This window comes from Nesoenas mayeri (assembly GCF_963082525.1).
Source record: "Nesoenas mayeri genome assembly, chromosome: 1".
In the NCBI taxonomy this organism is placed as follows: Eukaryota; Metazoa; Chordata; class Aves; order Columbiformes; family Columbidae; genus Nesoenas; species Nesoenas mayeri.
The window spans coordinates 160,097,088-160,121,650 of NC_137541.1; the positions used below are offsets into that span (position 1 = coordinate 160,097,088).

At 38.7% G+C, this 24,563-nt stretch overlaps 1 protein-coding gene across 2 annotated transcripts in view; it reads left to right on the forward strand.

The window, feature by feature from the left end:
- The window catches only part of ABCC4 (ATP binding cassette subfamily C member 4 (PEL blood group)), a gene marked incomplete at both ends in the record, with an annotated part of 152,958 nt that extends 129,582 nt beyond the window's left edge, over positions 1-23,376 (forward strand). For both annotated transcript variants that reach the window (XM_080356195.1, XM_080356196.1), the window contains 3 exons: positions 3,471-3,576; positions 18,271-18,405; positions 23,269-23,376. In XM_080356195.1, coding sequence (XP_080212321.1) covers positions 3,471-3,576; positions 18,271-18,405; positions 23,269-23,376 — 349 coding nt within the window. The remainder of the gene's footprint in view (positions 1-3,470; positions 3,577-18,270; positions 18,406-23,268) is intronic.
- Positions 23,377-24,563: the final 1,187 nt, after the last annotated feature.

A 24,563-nucleotide genomic window follows, 5' to 3' on the forward strand; every position in this document is an offset into this window, starting at 1 on the left:
ATTCATGTTACACCAGATCTTGGGTTGCTGTGAAGCTTGGTGTTGGATCCTCAACCTGCGGTGCCAGTGGGACAGTTAATACCACCATTTTCATGCTTTCTTGTTGTGCTGTTCCTTGCGATGGAGAGTATCGTGGTTTCCATTTTCATATAATCAAATTAGGGGCTGAGCATTTGTCATCCAGTTTTGTTATTCAGGTTGCATCTTTGGTTGCTAATGTGCCTGAAAGATGATGGGGTTTGATCCACTGAGACAGGTGATGGAATCACTTGGCACCTGCCTGGCCACCTTCTCAGTATGGGTAGGTGCCACAAAGGGTCTGTTGATGCCCTGAAAAAAAGGGACAGAAATGCTGCTTCCTTTGGCACTTTTCTTGAGGGCAGGCAGCTCTAACTGGCATGTGATATAGTCTCTGCATTCTGTCAGCATGTAATTCTGTACACACACCCTTTTCATAAGTCTTCTAGATTTTCTTGCCTTTGCTACCTTCTTCCTGAGATTCCTCTGGAGGTTAATGTTGGTGCTTCTGCCTGCCACCCCAAAAACTATATTCCAAAAGCTGCCATGAACCTTAGAAAGGATCTGGTTGAGTCCTTCTCAGCAGACATGTATGCGTGAGATTTCATACAGCAATATTTGAAGATGGATCTATTAGGTCTGTTTCTGATTACTTTGTAGTCTCATTTTATAACACTTGTCACACCCACAATATGGCCAGCAGTTTCTTGTTAGGGATAAGTGTATATTCAAGAAATACCTGTTTAACATAATAGTCTGATAGTATCTATCAAAGAATGAGAAATGGTTTCTATTGTAAATGTAGGAAGAGGTGGTGCTGTAAGGAATGCATGGTAATAAAGGAAGATAAAATAAACAAATGCAGAGGACAGGGATGTTCAAGGATAAGGCACTCTCCTCAGATAACAGCAGGAATAACCTGGGAGTTACAAGCCATTTTGAGACCTTTAAAAAGTTGTTTTCCAAATTCCTGAGCAAGCTATGAGTGGCTGCTCTGTGGTAGCTCTGCAGGAAACCTCACCTTGAGCTTGACTACACATAATGCTAGGGACTATTGAACCTTTTGTTTCTGTTTTGCTGTTCTAACCATGGCAGAGAACACATCCTGCTCTCTCTATGAGCCTCTTCCCTACAGAGAGTTTTCATGTATGGCCTTGATTATTATTTTTTTTTTCTTTTAAAAGTAAGAGTATTTAGGTCATTAAGGCATTGCAAGCAGATACACATGTTAACACTGGGGTTAAAGCACTGTGTTGTGGGGCAAAGCTGTGATGTGTGGCGTTAATGATGAACAACTTCCTTTTCTTAAGGAGACTGCTAACACATGGGGGTGAAGAGCTGTGTCCTGACTTCTCCCATCTTCTTCTCTGATTGAGTACTGGCTTTGGTTCAAAAGGAGGAGTTGAGGAACACCTGCTTCCCACCATGTTCTGTAGCTTCCTTTAAGAAGAAGAAGCAGCAGCAGAAGGACCAAACCTTCTCAGGCTGCAGCCCAGAACACGGTTCTCTTAAGCTCATGACAGCTTAAATGTTTCTGTCTCCAGATGAAGATGCGTGGGAACTCATACTTAACTGTTTACATCTTCCTTCTCTCTGATGATTTGTCCTGTCATCAGCACGGATCTCTCTGTTCCTTTGTTGTGTTGATTACTTAGAGTTAGTTTGTAGCAGAAGACATGTTCAGTCCTTCAGAGAATGAGCTTGTGCTTTCTACTGTGGCAACTTAATGGTTACCCCATTCGTCTAAGTCATCCAGTTCTTCCAGTGTTGTCTTTGTCCACTTTTTATTGTTAGTGCCTTCTGTCATGGTGGCATCAGAACAATTCTTTTTTGCTTAATTTATGAAGTGATACCACATATTTATCGTGTGTAGACAGATTCAATGTAGAGTACTACTTCTGCCTAAAAAATAGTAATGTGTCAGAGGAAGACGTGTTGCATGAATCTTTGTTGTATTTTATTTGATTTTTTCCAGTTAGATTTAACAATTTGAAGAATTAAGGCTTTGCAAGCAACTGGTTGAAGCTAACATGGCTGCCTCAATATACCAGTTTACCCAGATACCTCCTTTTAAGTTCATGTACAGCATTTATTATTCTCTAGTCATTATATATAAAAGTACAATTTCATGTCTGAACAGAAATCCTGGTTATGAGACCCATACCTTTAAGTGTGTGACATCTAGGCTGGAACTTCCTTGTCTCCAGACAGTACATTTTGAGCTCTTTGTGTCTTCTTTTTATCTAGGGTGATGGTTTTATTTTCTGTACCTGCCTTCCCACAGTGCCTTTTTCTCCATCCTCACCTTTCGTTGTGTTTTTGAAGGCTGATGGGTGATATGTGAGTGTTCACATGGCCTGACATTGTGCCCAGCTTGGGAGCCGAGGCTTCCTGTGCTGTTTGGGCTGTCAGGTGCTTCTAGAGGGCATTCAATTCATCACCTGACGGCTCCCTCCTTCAGGTGCTCTGGTTCACCTTCCAGCCATGCCTTTCCCCTTCCATGGACTAAGGACTATATGGATTTCCACATTTAAGCCTGACTGCTATGCTTTAAGTTAGGTGGTGTCAGTGCTTCCTTCTCCTGTAGAGTTAGTTACTTGAATAATTTCCAGTTTTATGAGTGTTGCACCTCTTTTGCGTTAATGCTTGTTTATACAGCTAAAAAAACATTTTTGTGTCTTATGTATCTTCTCGTATAATTTTGTTTCCTTTTCAGGGTTCTCAGCTTGATTTGTGACAGTTAGACACTGAAATACAGGGTTAAAGTGATGTGTTCATTCTTTACAAGTCTTACCTGTCTTCCTGATATCCTTTTCTAAAGTGGTTAATTCATATAATAGGTTGAGGCTCTTAAGTTGAAAGCTTTTATCCCTTTTTTTGGGTTGTGTGTTCCAGTTAACACTCTTGATTTACGAAATAAGCCTAATTTTCTTTTTTTCTGTTTTCAAGTTCTTGAGTTAACCACGTCCTTTTTCAGATCCCCTTTTGCTTTTGAAATCAAGAACTTTAGTTATAGGCTGTCTCGTGTTCGTTCTTCGGTTGATTTGCAATGAAGGATATTTACTTTCACCAACTTCTCTGCTTGCACAAACTAAAGCTTAAAATAACAGTGACTTTTTTGGTGTAGAAATCTGTAGGAATATCTAATTCTATAGTATGTTCCCGTTTCTGTAGACAAAGCCTGAGAAATCAGTCCCCTGAAATAAAACCTATTGCTCTGCTTGCAAGAAGAAATTCTTTCCTTCCTAAGTATTACATGATAAATTCTGGAGTATGTTTCTTGATATTCCTCCAAGTTATCTAGTATGACAAGAGGAAGAAGCACTGTTATGACTTCATAGGTGTATTTCCCACTATACAATAGTGTTTGGTGAAGTCATGAAACATACCTACCATTCAGTTATCCATGCAAACATCTCATTTTTGTCTGTATTGCTCTTGCTGTGTTTCAGAACAGATGAGTTCATTCAAAAGACGATCCGTGAAAAGTTTGCTCACTGCACGGTGCTGACCATTGCACATCGCTTGAACACCATTATTGACAGTGACAGGATTATGGTAAGACAATTAACTGCTTAAAATTCCCTTTTTTTTTTTTTCCGAAGAAGAATAATGTTATTGACTCCTTCGTCTTCATTTTCATCTAACAGTGGGCAGAGGTTTAAGTTGTACTTTAGACTTACCCTAGTTATCCTAGTTACTGTGGTTGACAACTCATAAAACTGTAGAAGTGATGACCTGAAAAGACTTCTTACATTGTCTGGCCCTGTGGTTTCCAGCCTGCGAGGCACAAACCCATTGCAGGTGAGGCACAGCAGCAGACCTGAGCAAATAAATTCTGCCAGCAGTAGGAGCTTGTCAAGGCACACCCAAGAGGCTCCAGACGGAGTCAGCTGGATTCGGTCAGGTCTATTAATTCAGTGTTGGTGGGCTGAGGGAGGCAGCAGCAATAGTTCGTGGTGTGGGATGTGTGAGGAGGAAGTGGTGGAGGTTCTGGGGCAGGACACACAGAGGTTTAAGGATGCAGCAGCTGCCTTGGGGCAAGGGTGGTGGTGGGAGAAGTGGAGCTAGACTGGTGAGGTGATGAACACGGTCAACTTTCTAAAGCGAGGATCAGACAGAAAAGATAAAGCACTGCCCATCTAGCAATCTCTGCCATCTTTGCTCCCAACAGAGCAGTGATATATACTCTGCCACTGTGAAATACCCTCTCTGCCATCTTGTCTGCTGCACGGTGCATTGTACACGCACAGGAATTAGGAAATACTTGCTGATTATTTTCATAAAGGCAGTGGTCTTCCCCAGGCTCTCAGGAAATCAGGCTGGTTTGTATCCTTGAAATGATGTGCAGCTGGCAGTTTTGCAATTTTCTGCAGTACGAACAGGAGCCCTTTGCAAGCATTTTCTTCACAGTAATTGACGTAGTGGGCAAACCATGTTCCTGAATGTAACTCAAATTTAACTGGGCTTCAAGCAGAAATTAACCTTCACTTCTCGGTGGTAACCTTAAAATAATAATTTCTGCAACCTTTTTTTTTTTTTTGTGAAAATGAAGCATGTTAATTCCATCAATGTTTTAAAATCTGTGATTGAGTTACAATGGTTACCTGAAGTACACAAAATGAACCAATTGGATCTACTGAGGTCAGCAGTGTTCTGAGGAGCAGAATGAAGCAGATTGCGAACTGAGTGATTATAGTTTACTTACGAAGATAGAAACCAGCAGAACTACAATAAGTAGTCATATAATTGCAAGCATTTAACATATAATAAATAAATATTTTCTTCACTGGTGAATACCTCCCCACAGGTCTAATGGATATGTTGGTGTTTTCTACAACTAAAGTGAACAAAAGATTTGTGAGGAAACAACTATGACCTAATTAATAGCTGTGTGTGTTTGTTAGCTGTCCAAAGGGATTTCTGTGGGTTTTGATTCATTAACTACCATTAACATGTTATGCACAGAATGCTCTTTCCACGAAGATGTTTTCTTACTTTTGCCTTTAGTATAGAGTTGTAATGAAAAATAGATGGCTTATTTTTTATACTTTTTTGCCAGAAATCATTGAAAAAAAGCACAGAAATCACCCTTCTCACCAAACTGCTCAGTATTATTACCAACTGTATAGTTACTCTATTGCATTTTTTGGAATCTGTACATTATTCTTAACCTTAAGCTGTTTCAGTTTAGCCACTGTTAAGATTTCTAGTTTCCTAGAAGTCCATTTATGTTCATACATTGTCTAATATAGTATTTTTGAATGTCTTTGACCTCTTTAGAGCATTAAGGAACAGATTTACCAGAAGGTGTGCATTTGAGTCCACAGTCATTAGTAACTCTTAAATATTTTTTTTCTTTTTACATTGCTCCATTTTGATCTTACAGATTTCTACAATTTTCTGGGGGTAGAGAGGAGGGTGAGAACCATAGGGCAGAAAAAAGGAGGCTACTGACATGTGACCCCCAGTTTTCTTGACATCCTTATTCAGTTATTGATTCTGTTTCTGGACAAATCAGAAGTATGATCGTGTATTTAGAATGATCAGAGTTATGGCAGGTGTGCTTTTGTTACACTTTTAATTACTTGGTTTACTCAGGCATGTAACTCCTGGTGGGAATAGAGCAGACTTTTGGAAGAGTAAGAAAAATGTGTGTTAAAAATGCAAGGAAAAGATAATGTCCCACTAGAAAACTAACTATTAATGAGTGCCATTAAAAATTAAACTGGCATTCATTGAAAATTAATCATTTACTTAAATATCCAAAAAATTGAGAAGGCTCAGCTAAAGAAAGCTTTCAGTTTATGTTAAAATTTGGTGAGCCAATAATGTGTTCTAGTAATTTACAAATTTAACTTGATGCAGATCCTTTTTTAAGAGTAAAAATGCACAAACTGAAGTGCATTGTTCTTCCACCACCTGGTATTATTAAAAATCATGGTTTTGTTTCTGCTTTAACTGAGATCTCTAGATTCAGTAGTACCTTCATTTATGAGCCATCCCAAATCTCTGTTGTTTGTTATCATAGTAAGTTTGTTAAAAATGAGAGAAGAACAAAGATGGAACCTGGAAGTTAGAATATTAACAATTATTTTTTTATAAATAATGAGTAAAGTTATTTTTCAGCGAAATTCTGAGCAAACGTGTTCAACTCTCTTGATCACAAAAGTCCAAGCCTGTTCTTGAACAAGTATACATAACCTAAACATAAACTAGGGTTTCCCTCCCATCCTATTGAATCATTCAGATTGGAAGGAACCTTAGGAGGTCTCAAAACAGGACAGCACTAATTTCAGATCACATTGCTCAGGGATTTATCCAACTGGGTCTTGAAAACCTTGAAAAATAGGCATTCCACAATCTCTCTGGGCATCCTGCACCAATGCTTAATTATGTGCCTTGAAATCTTATTTTCCCTATTTCCAGTTGAAGCCTCCCTACAGTTTATAGCACGTACGTCTCACTAAAGCTCCTGCTTCTGTCTTGTCAGTAAATTCCTTGTTGATATGGGAAGATTCCTGTGAAGTTCTCTGAAGCCGTCTGTTCTGCAGGGTGAACAAGCCCTGCTCTGTCAGCCTCTCATAGGTCAAGTACTCCAGCCCACTGACCACCTTGGTGACTCTGTTTTGAACTCACTTCAATTTACCCTCATCTTTCTTGTACTGAGGGGATCAAAAGTGGTCCCCAGATTCCAGATCTGATCTGATGAGTGCTGGGTAAAGCAGTTCCCTTGCTCTGTGCTCCTGTTGATACCCATGGCACATGCTGCTTGACCCCACCTCCTTTTCAGCACAGCTGATGCCCAGGCAAGTTACTCCTCAGCTAGTATTGATGCAGGGAATTATTCCATTCCAGATTCAAGACTTTGCATCTGTTATTGTTGAATGTCATGAACTTAATGCTGATCTAGTGTTTAGCCTATCTTGATCTAAATGGCTTTGAATGTCTTGAGCATATTGACTGCAATCTCCATTTTGACGTTGTCCACAAGCTTTTGATTTAATTCCACTTAATTGCCAGTGAAAGCAGAACTTTCCAAAAAGAAAATGTTCATCTTTAGGGTTAATCTAAACATCTAAAAAAGAAATATAAGAAAAAAAAAAAGGACAGAAAATAATTTTGAGAAAGTCCTGAGAAAATGTCAAGTTGGATGAGTATGGAAATAGGAACTGAACGTGAACTGTTGCATGTCTGCTCACACCCATCATAATAACCGGTTCTATTTTAGAGGAGAAGAAAAGCCTACTGGAAGAGGAAAAAAAAGGAAGAGGAGAATACATTTTATACAAATCTGGCCTCAGGAGTTGTTTTAATTCTCGTTTGTTCCATTCCCAAAACCATACCTCTGGTTTCATAATCCAGGTCACGCCTTACGAGTATTTCCATTATGTCTATCTTAGTGATAAATACATTTTATCAGAACTTCAAACGCTTAAAATCATTGAGGGAAGAGCTGTATTGTGTAACGTGATACTCTCTAACCCAATCACCTCAATGAGTAATACTACATTGCACTTGCATAGGACCTTTCATCTGGAAATTGTAACGCTCTTTACAAACATTAATTAATTAAACTTCAAACACCTGGGTGAGATAGGGGAGTATCCATACAATCTTTGGAACCAAAGTTGGAAAGACTTGTTAAGTCAGGCCATCGAATAATACTACCATAAAATTATAATCCAGCGGTTTTCAAACTCTTTTTTATTTCTATTTCCCTCCCTCTGTGCTGCTCCAGAGTCTCATAGGACATTTTCTCATTCCTTCTTCATTAGTTTGAGAACCAAGGTTGTTAATCCTCCCGTCAGGTGCCGGCAGTACCCATTCTAGTTCTTTGGCACAGGTGGGCACCCCCTTCCCTGGCAGAAGGGGCAGGATGGGCTAACTGCTGCAGTCGCCTCTTCTGTGATGGAGAAACCCAGCAGAAGCTCAACTCAGGTTTGCTTCACTGGCTTCTCATTCCATGTAGCTTTCCCCACTGCCACAACAGCTGCTTCCCTCTCCTGCTCTGACCTTACAGAGTGAGGGATTTTTACCTAAATTGCACGTGCAGCTCACCAAAACTCAGCCAGGAGCAGCCCAGGGCAGCCGGGAGGCACCACTCCCAAGACATCCAGTGGTATCTCATAAAATCCCTATCACCGCCTCCTCCTCCTCTCTGCTTCCTTGTCCAGGTTGAGAAATACTTTTTATTAATAGAAACTGTGTTTTTTCAGAGAGGGAAACAGAAGCAAACAGAAATGCAGGCTCACCCAGGAACATAGTAGATCAGTTGCAAACTAAGTATATGCATCTGGCAAGAGCCCGATGCATTTATTTGCTCTATATGCTGTGTTGTGGTCTCTCTATAGGAAAGCCACAGAGTATTCGAAACTTGTGCATTTTCCAATGACAAGGATGTTTCTCCACAGAGACTTTTCATATCAGTGCAATATTTCTTTGAAATGGAAACTCTTTATGCAAGCAGAACTTGATCTAGTAATTAAAAACTGTCATTCAAATAAGAAGTTTTTGATTAAGAGAATCATGGGAAGAGATTTGATTTATTTATGAGAAAACCTGTTGTGGTTACATTCTGAAGTGACTAGTATTCAAGGTAACAATACAATCTGCTTCACAGCCAGACTTGAGTTGTTGTTTTGGTCAACAGAAAATTACTTCCCACGTCTTTCCGGTAACCCCCCCTTGTTCAGTTGTTCCTATTTTTCTGACATTATGTTACGTTTACCATGGTGGAACATCTGAGCCTCATAAATCAGGCTCCGTGTTTCATGTGCTGTAGACATCTAACCTCAGCAGAGTGTTCAGTCCGGCAAGAGTAGGTGTAAACATCTTGAAAGCAAACGGGGGACTCTGGAAGGAGATCCAGGCAGTTTGCATGGTGAAAGGGGAGTCACCTGCAGCTAGATGGAAAATACTGTGCAGTGGACAAGGTCTGAGCACTTGTCTCTCTCTGGAGTTCTGGTATCTGAGCCAGTATTGCACATTAGTATTCATCCATCCAGTTGGAGATGAGGCAATGATGTCAGTAGACACCTAAATGAACACAATAGAGATGGCAACGCCGCCCTTCCTTAGCATGGGCATGGGGCGTTCTTCCAAGAAGTGCAGAAATCTGTGTTCTATATTGTCCTCTTTCTGAGGAGGTCTGCACACAATGCTCCCTGTTCCCAGGAGGATGCCCTACTCAGAGCAGTGAGGGCAAGGCCAGTCTCCACCCTTTCTTTTGAAGCGCTGTGCTGCCACAAATGCAACAGTGATGGAGCTAGAGGGAGAATGAGCATGAGGGGGTGTGAATCTGCAGCCCCATGAGGAGCAGAGCTCTTGAAGGAGCCCCAGCTGCCCTACCAATGCCTTCACATGAGCTTCTGCTGCGGTGGCCCAGCTCCAGATGGAGGTGTGCAGAACATACGAAGGTGGTGGTTGTACACTTAAGTTAGTAATACTGAGTTAAAACCATAAGTGCTGTGGTCTGTTGGCTCTTCTTTTGATGGCTCTTTTGCCACTTAGTTAAATATCACCACTGGAAAATTGATGTGTTTTACGGCAAATCTTAGATGTTTTCTTTAGGGAGGATTATGTAAGTCACAAGATACAGAAATGTGCAGTCCTAGCTGTAAGACAGTTCTTCATGAAAACTGTGCGTGTTGCCTTTAGTGTTTTCTCCCTTATCTTGTAGGACTGGGTTTTTTTGAACAGAGTGCTCCCTGCTGTCAGATATAGGCCCACTCAAGTGCATAAAATGTTTAAGACAGGTCAACTGGCAAGACTATAGATTTTCCTGGAGCCTGGGATGGTAAAACATGAAACTTTCTGAAAAGTAGAAGTAATTTGGGGTGCATTCAGAGTTGTTTTTCAGTCCTTCCAAATTCTAAAGTGGGAGAACTGCAAGGGTGTAAAACTGGTATTTTTTTTGTTCTGTAGCACAGTGCATTTGGACCTTATATTAGCCCATCCTGAGAATGGTGAAATATTATAGCGTATTATACTTGTGCTATTGAAGTCTATTCTGTTAAAAGAATAGGATGCTTAATGGATTATAGAAGCTTGAATGAGCATCAAATTTTCAAAACTAGGAATCGGGTCTCCAAAGATACCTGGGCACCTAATTCCTCCTAGAAACCTTAAAGTACCTTGTTGATCTCAATCCATTAATCCAAAGTAAAGTTGCTGCATTCGTATTTGTGCACCTACTGTCATTATTCAAATGGAACAATCACTAATAAAACTCGTTTTTTGACAAAGCTTCTGTCTTGAGAATATAGACTAGGTAATATTAGAATTAGATTTATTTTTTTTTATTCAACCTAAGAAAAATCCTGACTACGCTGTGGGACAAAAGTCTCTTGGGTAAAGCCATGTGAAGGTTGGAATATGAAGGATAGTCACAGAAGGGGACCTGCCTGGAGCATAGCGTTGAAGTTAATGATGACAGCTGAGATGCCTTGCCAGAAGGGAGGTAAAATAGTACTTGGTCTGAGGATATCTGAATATCAGTATTAGGATGTACACAGCAAAAACATCGCTTGTGTCCATGTGTTCTGTAAGGTGACTGGATATCTCTAAGGTTGTCTGAATGTCGAGATTTTCAGGATCCAAAAAATCACATGTGAAAATTTAGAAGGGATCTCAACACTAAATTACAAGGGCTGATGAAATGTTTCAGGGCCACTCTTTGGACTGTCGAAGCAGTTCCACCAGACGCTGGGTGTGACTGATACCAACCCACCTACTTGGCCTTTGACTGTGTTGGAGCCCATATGAACAGCTGATGGGATACCAAAGGGCTTGGGAACGATTAGGTTTGTCCTTTCATTTGGTAACTGAAGACTTGCAGAGTTTCTGGAAGAGCTGAGCATTTAGCAAGTGATTTTTCAGAAATTATCGGTTTGGTTTTAATGTGAACAACGGCAATTTTCACAGTTCTCAGATCTTCTGAAACTGGGTTGGTATTTAAGCAAACCACAAGGGAAAACCAGATTCTTCCATGTTCTTTCTTGGGATTTAATAGTGGAGTTCAACAAATATCAGCAGTGAACGTATTTTCAAAGCTAAGTAATTTATGTATCTTTACCATTAAGAGAAGATACTGAATTTTAGGGTAAGTTTTGTGTAAAATACTGAGCTATGTGCCATAGTCATGTATCAGAGCAAGTGTTGTCAGCTGAAATAAAGCATCTATGACAGTTGTAAATATCACACCTGGCACAGCTGTCTCTAAAATGAGTCAAAATCCCAATGAGCTTGAAAAGATGCTGGGATTGTTGATTCTCTCTGCCAGTTTTAAGCCACACCTCTCCAATATGTTGGCATCTTTGAGTTCTTAAAAGCTGCTTCCAATTTCAAGAGGGCTGTCCAACAAGATTCTTCTTTTGCCTAAATAAAACAACTAATCATTGAGGCAGTACTTCAGCTGGGAGCATTCAGATGAAGAGCTGGATTTGAATTACTGCAGGAAGCAAAGCCAGTGTTTGATGAACCTTGATCTCTCATTCTATCAGGCATTTGTGTGTGAATGTGGTTCTATAAGTTTAAGGAAAGGATGGCCAGATCATGTTTCTTTAAAGACAATGATATGGAATCCAGACCCTACTAGAAATACTAACGCGTCTTAGAGAATGATTTTTTTTCGCTCCCTCAAAAATACTGCATTACTGTTTAAAAGCAAATTAGCAGGGCACATGCTGGTGGCTGATGGTTTGAGCAGAGAGTTTCTGATAAGGTAAAACTGCGTGCACGGCAGCTGAGCCACAAGTTCATTGTCATCAGAAACTGATAAAACCAAGAGACATGCCCAGTCATCTGTAACTATATTCCTTAATTTCTTGAAAAGTATAATATCCTTGTAGCTTATCTAACTTCTTAAGACCCTCAAAAACCTTATTAAAGAGTGGAATTTCTGAAGCTGAAGTATGTCTTCTATCACTTAAGCGCCACGTTTGAGCCATTCTGCAATCCCAGTTGAGAAATGTGGCTTCACAGTGATGGAAACAGTCATTACTGATTGACCAAAGAATAATTTTGTCAGCGTGTACAGCTGCTGGTAAGAATTGGCATGAGGTCCCTTCATAACCTTGAAGGGAAAGGTTGAACTTGCAGTGGTGTATCAGATATTTTGAGGTGAGGAGACTGAACAATACAAGAAACATCTGCAGTGACTGTTTAACAGTCTCCTTTCCCCTGTCAAGAGACAGAAGGAGTTAATATCAAATGATTATCAGTAGAATAAGACTCATTACTACATACATAATTGATACTTTTTTCGCCACAACATTCCAGCCAGCTTACAGTGGCACGCCGTCAGATGGAGAAAAAGATTTTTAAGCCTCTGCAAGAAAAGTAAAGGTAACTCCTAGGTGGAAAAATTTACCAGCCAGCATTGCATGCTCAATTTTCCCTAGGTTATAACACAAGAATAATTTCAGTTTAAAAAAATCCACTGTTTCTGGTTACAGAACAAGGTGTCAGAAGTTGCCTTTTCTGTGAAGCGGGGAAGGTGGGCAGGGGGCACATGTCAAACCCCAGTGGCAGATTTGACGCTGTTACAGCAAATTTAAGCTCTGCTGAGGTGAAATATTTGGGAAGTCTGAAAAGAATAATTCGGATTATAAGAAGGTAAATGCCCAAGTGTGCTCTGCTTTGTTTGTACATATGTATGAAATGTACATTACTTGACACCAAATTTGTCTGGAGTTACTGATAATTTGTACAGGAGCCCTGAAAGAGGTTGGGGAATTCTTAGATTAAACCTGAAGACTAAAAAAGCCAAAACAAGAGACAGCCAAAGCTCCACCACCAAGAGCTAAAAAAATCCAAACCAAACAAAAAAAAACCCTTAAAAAGAAAAAACAAAACTTTATCATGTTTTCTGAGTCATCTTTGCAGCCGTCTCAGTGTTCTTGAATGTCCATAAACCCATTTAGATAGGTTAATATTTCTAAATGGTTCTTCAGAGAAGTATGTACGTGTTTGTGATCTGTTTTGACAAACCGTGAGATGGAGGGACAGAACATGCATCTGAACTTAATACCAACTGGAGCACAGGCTGTAGACTGTTTCCCACAAAGCTCTGTATTGTCTTTGGTAAATATATTTCTTATAATATGATGTAACCAGAAGCATCTCCTGAATATTCTCCTCTTCCCAGGACTTCATTGAAGATCATCTTGATGTATGCTCTCTGAGGAAAACATTGTTCAAAGTTGTACTCCTAGCGGAGTTTTGAACTTTAATAATAATTTTGTTGTTTGGTGATGTCTTCTCCAAGTCTAAATTAAATCAGATGTGTTCCCTAGGAGATAATTTGTTTGAATTATATTCCTTTTGAATAGGAAATAAAAACATTTATGATCAGCTCTTAAATGTCCCATTTTCCCTCTGGCTTTATGGTGAAGATGAACGTGAATAGGAATAGTAGTCATTCCTCAATAATAATTGAAATAAATTCCCATGCCCCCCTCCTCTGTTGCTGAGCACTTCCAACCTTGGACTTTTTTTTTTTCTCAGAATGTTTTATAACTATTGTTCTCTTGGTTTGTCTGCTTTGATTGCTGAAAGTTAGAAAAAGCAGGATTTAGAACTTTCTTTTTTGTGTCTATGGATAGCCATAAATATATGGTATTTGTTACAGCATCTTTAAGGATCTGTATCCTTTCTTTGGCTATTGACACTTCTCTTACTTACAGTAATCCACAAAGAAGATTTTAAATTCACTTCCAAAATGAATCTATGCTTTTCCAAAGTCCTATGCAACAAAACAATATCAATAAGTTTGCAGGAATCACCGAGGAGAAAAGGTGCTGTCCTGGTTCTGCTGCCCAGGGCTCTGCTGACATCTGGACTCTCTGGATGTAGTATCCTCATCACTCATTGTCTCATTTCTCTCTTTGTGAAATGGATCCCTGCTTTCTTTTTCACTGTTTTTTGTTTTCCTTATGTCTTCTCTGTTTTCTTGTCATGGTCAATACATTAAACTATGAGGCTATGGAATGTAAATACTGCAAAGTTTCGTGTTTTTTTTAGAGGTGAGACCTGGGCAGAGTGGAGGTGGATATACTGGCAAGGTACAGATGAGACAAAAATGGACAACTATTTTGTAATTTCCAAATCTTACACAAATTTAGTTCAGCAACATTTTTGTGGCACAGGCAAATAGGCCTTCTGTGCTACCTGGAGTTAATATAAACAACACATTAAAATGGCTAATACTGTGTTTCCATGTTTGCCTTTGCAGGTCATTCAAATTCAAAACTTTCTTTTCTGTTTCTCTGCCCCTTCCCTGCCATGTTTTAAATCCCACTCCTTCTGTGTCATTCTGTGCCTCCACATCAAACAAAGTGCGGCTCAAAACTATGTTGCCTTCTACCCAACGTGAAAATTTCACTAGGACGAGCAGGCACTGCCCCGGACTATTCAACCAGGATGAAACATTAGATGGAGTGGAATTAGATTTGCTCTAGAGGATTTTACTCAAGGAGAATCCAGCATTTAAGCCCTGTTTGAACATAAAATGCCTGAGTAGTGTTGCTTGAGTAAGGGTAGTTTGGATAGCTGTGAGTAAAGAGCAGTTTCACCTTACACAAGGAGGTGAATGAATTCCGTTGAATAAGAATTTTTCTGTGTGATCTTTTGCATGATCACTAAGAGACAATTTTGTAAATTTGGTGCTGTTGGAGTTACTCTTCCCCTTGAGAAAATCCTGTTGAAGTCACAGAAATCTGACTACAAAGGCAAGAACAGTGCAGGCGAGGTAAAAGAGGCTGCCAGTGCAAGCCGGTGGAGAATCTGGCCCTGGTTTATGTGTGGCTGGGTTTATATAGCTTTCTGCATTTGTTTTATTTTTCTCAGAGGTGTTGAAGTATTTCTCAGGCAATTAAGTCCCACAGAATGATTGTGGGGCTTTATTTGGTGTATTTTACAAAAGGTCAGACCAAAGAGCTGAAAAGTTGAATGTTTCCTCCAAAATACCTGTCTCTCAAAATCTACATTAAAGTCTACAATGAAATCCGAGGCTGATTCAGAGTCCTCTGCTCCTGCCTGTGTCTCTTCCACAATGACAGTGCCGATCTGATTTCACCAGCTGGAAGCTTCTCTGGCTTTTCTGTATCAAGTTCCACTGGTACGACGGCCTTGGAACGCATCTGAGTTTGATTTGGTCGTATTGTGGAGTGATAAGAGTTGCACAGAGGTTGATCAGAAAATATGTGGCTGGTAAACACCAGATTCCACCTTTCCTGAATGATTGGCTGGCTTTTTGAAGTCCTAATGATTTTAATTTGGCTTGGAGTCAGTGAGTAAGAGTATGCAAAGCCTTAGCCAAAGTACCTATTTATTTATTTAAATTTGATCAGCACGTATTTCTTCAAAGAAGAGAACCTACCTCTTTGTCTAAGCGCTTTTTTCTAAGTGTATAAATATATAACTACCAGGTAAATCAGCTTAAATTCTCTCCATTGTCTTGTAGATGACAGCTGTTATTAGAAACACTGGTTTTCCTTGGTGAATAGGGTTTGTAGAGTATTCCTGACTTATAAGAATGACATTGTCTGTTCGTTTAACTTCATTTTTTTTTTATTTCAGATTTTTTTTAAAAAGCAACACAACTTGTTTTCCCTGTGTTTATTCTGTCTGTTTTGATAACATAAGTTTGGTTTTATTCCTCAAGAAAAGGATATGAACCGACTAGTGACTTGTTTAAAACGTGAATGGAATTTTTCTAGACACGCAGATCACTCTGGACACACACTCTATCTGTTCATCTTCTGGACTTGACTGTTTAAAATTTGTCAAGGAAGAACAAATATTTTCGTTTTCCCCTCCCAGGTTCTCTAAAGGAGGAAAATTGTCCGTGTTTATGATTGTTTCAGAAATTTGCAAAATTAATGTTAAAATTTGAATACTGCTGTAATATACATTTTTAAAAAAAAAAAACCTCCGCTTTTCTGTTGTCGTTCTTTACTTGTGAGAGAAACATTAATGAAGGTGCCTTTTGTTTTCTTTCTTAAGGACTGGTTGGATAAGCTGGTGCTCAGCTGAAAAAACCTGCAATTATCAAGGCACCAGAGATGTCCTCTGCTGGGGCACCCCAATTTAATTATTATGCTGAACACTATATGATGTATTACCATTGTATTTTTAAGGAAGCTGTCCTTAACTTTTATGTAGTACAGTATGTCACAGATGGTGATTATATTTCTAATTAATCCTTAAATATTCAAATTAAATGGCATAGGACTAAATATACTAAAAAATCAATGCGTGCAAGTGGACTTCTCTAACACAGGTGAAATACTGCATCTCTTGTGTATTAAATGACTATATATTGTGCCATGCAATATTACTGATATTTAGAAGTTTTTCCATGAGCACTGGGGACCTGCCCAGCTCTGGCTCATCGGGATGTTTTGCTGTTCGGAGTTGCATGGGCAAAAATTGCACATTTGAAAGTTTCCTCACAGGACTTTGAATTTGTCTCCAAGCTCGTTGGAGTTTCTTCTTTCAAACATCAGTTTGCAAACTATTGTAGTTATTTTGGAAGTAGTCCTCATGATACCTTTTATTATAATAATCTATTTCCTGAAATCAACAGCTCCAGTTTTTTATCATATATATATATATTTTTTTCCCCTTACAAGTGTGTACACCATAATTATGGATTGGTTATGGGGTCCTTGAAGTCCCTCTGTTGTGGCAATATCTTTTTCAATAGTATGCCATGTGTATTCAGTTTTTTATTTATAGAAGAACAAAAATATTTTCTGAATGACTTTGTTTTTTCACATAAATCCTTTTTTTTTTTAACTTCACGGCTCCTACACATGAACTAAAGTACCGAACTTGTAGACTGATACCCAAATCTTTCTTGAGTCAATACCATTAACTTATAAGTCAGTTAAGTGTTTGAGTGCATTGCATTGGTCAATATTGACTCTTCCCTGCTATTGTATTTCTCATTCTCTGAGGTTAGCAAGCTGTATCTGAATCTCCTCTGGTCTAGACTTACCTGCACATTTTTGTGTCATTTGCAGGTTTGTCACTTTTCTGATAACTCCTTTTTCTGACGACTAACACATACGTAGCTACTGCATATGCCAGAACATTGTGGTTCCCACCAGTTCCTACCTGTTCAGTTTTCCACAAAGGAAAATGCCCTCTCTATTTCTAGTCTCTGTTTTCTGTCTAGGTTCTTGAAAAATTTTTGTCCCTTGGAGCACGGCTATTTAGTTACACTAGAAACCTTTCTGGAAAACCATATAAACCATTTCTCCTTCAGGTTGCTCCTTCAGGTTGCTCCTGGTGCGTTAAGAATTGTATCAGATTTATGAGGTACAATTTACTGTTGCTAAAACTGTGGACAACAAATTCTACCTGTGATGTGGGTGTCTTATACTTGTGTTTTAATGATTATTTTTACTAAATTGCTGTCTTATCTCAAAATGTATATGGTGGTCTGTAAGGTCTCTGAATGAATCCCATAAGGCTTTCAAATATGTAAGTGCTGTGTTTGCTACCGTGCAGTCCTTAAATAGAGTCACTAGTGTGGGAATAGTTTCTTACAGGTTCAGTCAGCTTATTCTTTTTTTTTTTTCTGATATATTTGGCTGTATGTATCCTCTGTGGCTTATTGAATTAATGCCTTTTAAATTTCTTTGTTGGTTTTTTCCTTCTCCCTTCCTCTCTTTTGGGTACCTATATCCGTTGTGGCATCTCATATTCTTTTTTAATGCAGAAAGAATAGGTTAAGGGTAAGTATCTTTCTAATACGTAGTTGGCAAAAACTGATGCAAGAAATTGTTTATCTTTTCAGCAACACCCTCATTTTCTTTAATTACATCTTCACCTCCTCTAATCCAAAAGACCTACTTATTCTCCCTTAACCGTCGTGGTGGTTATTGCGTGGTTTTTACCCACAGCTGTTTACTTCAGAGCCTATTTTAGGACTCTTTGTTTCTTTCTTACACAATGAATCTTCTAATCTGCTTTGTTGGCTTCACAAACATTGTATTTCCATACTCTGCATAACTTTGCATTGGATTCCTATAGGTGGAATGGCTGTAGGGCACTCTAAAATTGTACAACAGGTCTATGAACTGAAAAAGTGCAATGCTACTTTGAAGAAGACGTATTTCATTTTCAAGATACAAAATTCATCTTAGCACTTAAAGTGCCTGCGTTCCCCCTTGCTTGTAGTCTCTTACGTTTGTTTTTGAATTTTTTATGTTAATATGTTGGTTTCTGCTGATTTAACAGGTTTTAGATGCAGGAAGACTGAAAGAATATGGTGAACCGTACATTTTGCTCCAAGAACAAGACGGCTTGTTTTACAAAATGGTGCAACAAGTGGGCAAGACTGAAGCGGCTTCTCTGATTGAAACAGCAAAACGGGTAATTGTAGAAGAAGGGATAATTAAGTTTGCCTCTGCAGTTTGTTTATCTCAAGTTAGCATATTCAGTGTCGCACTAAGCCTTCCAGTAAAGAATCTCTGCTTTGCAAGGCAAAGCCATCATTGCCAGTGCTTTTTTTTTAGTGGGTTATACACAGACTTCCAAATGATAAGTGTATTTGTCTACCCTGAGCAGAAAGACTGTTTGGATTTCTTGCATCCTTCTGTATGTACACAAAACAGTAAGTGTAAATAATATATTACATACTCACCTGTGCTGGGCATTGATCTTAGAAAAAACTTGCAGTAAAAACACGTTAGGGCTGCAGAGTCCAGCATTTATCTGTTATTTCTGTGTTTTTAAGAGGGCCCATCAAATTTTAGTTTGAGGTTCCTGTGAATTGTATTATGGTCTCTGGAGGGTGTGATCGAATTCTTACTTTTGTGCTTTCTCTTCCTTTTTTCTTGTACCCTCACTCTGTTCTGCACATAGGATGAGCAAGGCTCAATTAAGAAACAGCTGTTGATTGTTTGGTTGCCTCCTTGTTCCCTGCTTACTATTCAAATCCTACTCTGAGTACAGAATTATTAATGTAATTGTGAGCATTCCTCTGGCAATCAAAGCATTTTAGAAACATCAATGGATTAATTTTCATAATATGCCTCTGAGGTGAGGCTATATCATCTCCACTTTTGAGATGGAAAGCCGAAGCAGAGATAAGAAGATAAAAAAATGACCTGTGATTGAGGAACTTATTTTGACTAACTTTTGGCTTGATTTTTTTTTTATGATAATTTACCATGTGAAATGTCCAGAGCAAGGTTTTATTTCTCCCAGTGCCCAAGAAGTTTCAGTACCGCTTCAGCCGAGACCAGCCACGCACAGATTGGCAGCAACTTGCTTTATAGACCTGTAACTTTACTTTCACCGTGCAAGCAATGCACTGATATTAGTCATGTAGCGACCTGAGAGAGCCTTTTCAAGGCAAGAGGCAAAGGTCCTACCTCCAAATTCCATTCTTTCCACTCCTCCGGTTGCTGGATGTGTGGAGCAGAACTAGGGGCACACAAACTCCAAACTGTTTCCTGGGGAAACAGGACACCAGTAGACGGGAAGCAACACATAAAGACAGGAAACAAAATGGCACGTGCCTGGCTATTTCCCAGTAAAAACAGGAGCATTTCCAGCAAGCTGGGGAAAAAAAAGAAAAGAAAAAACCTGCTGTCCTGAAGGCTGCATGCTCGTGTCTGGAGGCTATTTTACTGGACTTCTTGAAGGTTATGGAAGAGGTTTCTCTATCCATTCATATGCTTAGAATTTTTTAGAGCTACTGAAAGGTGTTTCTTTTCATAAGAGAGTTTTCCAAGTGAAGCTCTGTAACTAAGAGTGTGCACTGTATGTACACTATATATTAATGTGTGGCACTAATTACAGAACTGAGGAAACAGTGTTGTCCTTAACTAGGCTATATATTAAGTCCTGCTGTCCTTCTCCATTGCCACTGTGTAACTTCTTATATTTAATTACTAGAAAGGAATGGGTCAGCCATGTTTTTTATGGTATGTGTGTGACAATCTGGAGGTTATATAAATGATGTTTAAAAGGATAGCTTCAAATTCATATGGCCAATGTTTGCAAAGTGAAGGCCAGCTTCTGGAGGCTTGATCCTTGGAAAGGCAAGAGGTGAGGCTGTCTAGCTGTCATCTGTAGAGATTTAGCCATGTCATGCTGTCTCTCCTTTCTTCCTTCCCTACAGCCCTCCCCAGTTGCACAATTGAATTCAAAGATAATTCAAAATATATAAAAAAAAGTAATAATTGCCTGATGTTGCTTGCCCGTATAGTCATCTGCAGTTACCACATCAATGTTATGTGATTTTGTACAGGAAGGGAAGAGATCCAGGAACCAGTCTCTGCTGAAATGTGGTTTGATGAAAAAGTTTGCTAACTCCCAGGCTAGAAGGCAGATACAAGCTTTAGCATCTGCCAAGAATGCAAAGCATGGTGCTTATCCGCACTCAGCCCAAAAATATGGGAATCGAGAGACTGTATCTCCAGTCAGCAGCTACCCAGAAGCACAGTTACAGTTCTTTCTGTTTGAGGGACTTGGATGTTAATTCAAGGTTTTTGTTATTGCTGTCCCTTGTGCTTTATGCTTAGTTTCAGAGAAGTTGCTTAGTCACAAGAGCTGATTCCAATGGCTTTTCTTTTTACACTAGTAAGTCTGTTACATGTATTGCTGTTGGTCTCGTACATTCCTACTGTGGTTACTAAGAACTGTTTTTATGAAGAACAGCTTCTTTTCTGTTGTTGAAAAACAGCATGCTACACATAAAAAGAAATGGTAACATGACATATATACATACTTTTCAAAAGGCATTACAGTGGGTTGCTAAGTAAAATACTTTGGAATGTGGCCACGCTTTGGCAATGATTATTTGATTTATTGCACTTTGGACCTGAGTCTTGCGCAGAACAAATGTACCAAGAGCTTCTTTCAAGTAAGGTGAGACTTTAAATACGTTCTCTGGAACAGTATGGATTCTACATATATCTTTTAAGTGCAAATGAAGAGGCACTACACACCTTAAATTGGAAGACTAATTTTGAAGAAACCTAATTTTCAAAAATTCTTGTGGGCATCTTAGCTAAGCATTGCGAGACGGAGCTGTTGCTGTAACCTTAGCTCGGGCTTCTGAATTGATCCAGCATTGCTGTTTGAATGTCTCTCTTGGTCACTCACTGTCCCCATTTTTTTCTGCAAATGTCAAAAAAACAACACAGGCACAGCCCAAATTGGAGACCACTGAGCGTATATATAAACTAGCGGGTGAGCCTGAATGCAATAGAGTTCTGCTTGGCATCCTGAGGCCAGTTTTTTTAAGTTTTGCTCTGTTCACACAAAACTTTCAGGAGAAAATCCTATGAGAAAGTGAGAAATAGTCATCAAGGAGTTAAAAAGGAGAAAAAAAGTGCTCAGTTATTGAAATAAACAAAAGTTGGTGTGTTTTCCATGCTCTTGGCAGCACTGAGAGAGTCTTTTCCACAAGCTTTGGTGGCATCAGGGTAGGGCTGATTTTCTGTCAATCAGTTCGTGAGGGAAACTCAGTTTGAATACTGTGAGGGAAAAATAAGGATTATTTTATTTTAAAGCTATGACAGATGTGCAAATATTAAAATATTAGGTGTTATCTCACCTCAGTGATTACTTTTAAAAACGTCGCAGCTCTGTTGGCAGTGGAAGAAACTTGTATAAAGACTGGAGTGTTTAATATCTTGAGGGATTGGGCTCAGGGGAAGAATTGCAATGAGACAGTTGAAAAGCAGCTGCCATTTCACTGTGTCTCCAGTAATGTGCCAAGATTCTCTATTAACTTTCCATTAAAAAAAAAAGAAAAAAGTCACATTCAAAATCTGCATTAAAATTACGCCAGAGTTTTATGTTTTAAACCAGGAACAGGGTGGGAATGCACAACTGGGGCTGCGGTCTCTGTGTGCAGGCAGGCGCCTGATTTACTTCCCTCCATTGCATCCGATCGTGGCCCGTTACCAAGGAATGCCTCTCAACAGGGCTTCCAATTCTTTTGTTGATCCAAATCAGGCCTAAATATTCTTTGAAACTTGTAAAGATGCATGTATCCTACGTTAGGGTGCGCGCACAAAAGACGACAGTGGTACTTACAGGAATGTTTTTGTAGAATTACTATTTCTTTTTTATCTTATACATGTATTCATATATACGAAAAGGACATTATTGTCAAACAAACTGAACTTTGTTGACAACACTCTCAAATATAAATTGGAGAAATGTTTCATAAGCCACAGTCAAAGCCATCTGACTATGAGACCTAACTCGTGACACGTGTCAGCTTCAGAAAGATAGCGCATTTTCTGTTTTTAAAGACTCAAACAAAACTTTTCACATTCTTCTCTGAAAAAAATTGCATTTGAAGTCCTTTTTCACCCAAACACATTTTCAGATAAGAGCACACAAGTCTTGACATTATTTCATTTTGTTATGCGCATCTGTCAAGGAACAGAGATATGATACAGCTACTAAAAACTGATGATTGTGGAACAGTGAAACTTGACAGCATTTCATTTCCTTTATGTTCTGATTATACATTTATCAGGAAACCTGTATCTCTTCTAGTTGAGCTAGAAATTGGTAGAATTCAGGAACTCAAAGGCTTGGCAAAGAACTGTCCTATTATTTGGTATCATCTTACATTTTAGAGAAGTTGCTTGGTTGAGTCATTGTTAAAGCTTTTGCTTCTTCTTTCATTATTGTGGTTCACTATCCAGAGATCACATTTCTATAGGCCCTGTAACTGCTCTGCAGCACAAATTAAACGCTGGGTTATTTCATACATATACCTCGAAGTTTCAATGGTTGTCAATCATAGTTTGTAAAATATAGGGATTACAACCTGATATTAACATCCAAATCCATTGTGTTCATTTTATGTGTGAAAATGAGAAACCCTTGTGCAGACGCAAGATTTCACAGCTTCTTTGTCATCCTGTTTTTAATTTATCTTCATGTTTTGAGCTGGTAAAATGATTTTACTTATCAGTTTAATGTAACATGATAAAATATATCGGTTTATCTGAATTACCAAGATTTGACTGGATCTACAGGTTGCGTGGGATTTTTCTCACACTTTGTTATAATGTAAGATCATATAGTAATTTTACTAATTTTTCAGTTACACACAGTTACTGAATGCCACTAACCTGAAGTTCCTGTTGGGATTCCTTAAGGACATGTATTTATCTCTACTGTATTTACCTCCAGAAGTTCTGTTTGAAATTAAAAGGTGTTTGTTGCATAATTACTCATGGAATCCGATCTTTTTTGTAGGTGTACTTCAGTAAGAATTACCCAGAAGTGGTTCAGAATGGCCAGCTCGCCACAGATTCCTCCCTGGACCCTTCCTCAGGATTATGCGTAACCGAAACTGCACTGTGACCCCTCAAAACCGTAACTGTTTTCCATAGAATGTAAAGCCGAGATCATCTAAACTCAGTGACAAGGTTTGCAAGTGTCAACAAGATTGGGAAGAGAGGGAGCGATTCTTTGCACTGGACGTCCTTCCTATTTAATACTGAGAAGAAAATTTTTTGCTGTCCCCCTTTCTTTCATTTCAGTGCAATATGTTTTCCTTTCCAATTAATTATGTTTGTATTGCCAAGGAAATTAGGCAGACTCAGTTTTTATTTGGAAGTTATGTGGTAGCAATCTCTTTTTATTTAAACAGGTGCAGGACGCCTAACAGGTCTAGGGTGCATATTTGGAGCCTATTAAAAAAAAATTGGAATGCATCCTTTTTCTTTTTTTGGAAATATTTTGAGAACAAGCAAAACCAAAGGGTTTTTTTCAGTGTCACTTCAGCACGACAGCTGTGTCTCAACAGCAGATTCGATAGTATGCAACTTAGTTGTCTAATGCAGCCGTCCTTCTGCCTGTCATAAGTAGCTATGCAGGTTGGTAGAAAAAAGAACAAGCCAAAAATACTTCTTTCTTTTTGATAGCAAAAAGTACTATATACTTATTTTTTTGATAAATAATTCAAGTAATGCTGTTCAGGAAGAATGTAAATATTAGTTTTATTTTCCTAAAATCCAAATGCTGAAAAATCAGTCTGTCTTCTATACTGTAGAAGAAAACCTCTGTACTTTAGAAGAAAATTACCACATTTGCACTGAAGAAATATTTAAATAATTTAACATACATTCCTTTTTTTTTTATCCAGGTTATCAAAGAAAAAAGGTATTAAAATAACTTGAGGAAATGTTTGAATGACATGTCATTATACCTAAATACTGTGTAGTACAAAGTTATCTTCAACACAACACATTGAAATGTATACGTTATTTGCATTTATTGTGCCTTAATATTTGTGCCTTCAAGCCAAAGTTGTAACTGCAGGGTACACAACAAATTCATTAAATATATGTTAAAAATATTTAACCTTAGTGTATTTAAAGTTTTGCATCGGGGTTCCGTTGAACTCGAGCTGTTTGAAGTTGGCATCTTATTGGAATAGGTAGGAAAGTACAACCTGTAGTTTCAAGTGGTTCTTGCTGATAGTGAGAAGAACGTAGTGAGAGGTTCAGTATGAATAACTTATGTCCTGATTCAGCAAAGCACTTTAA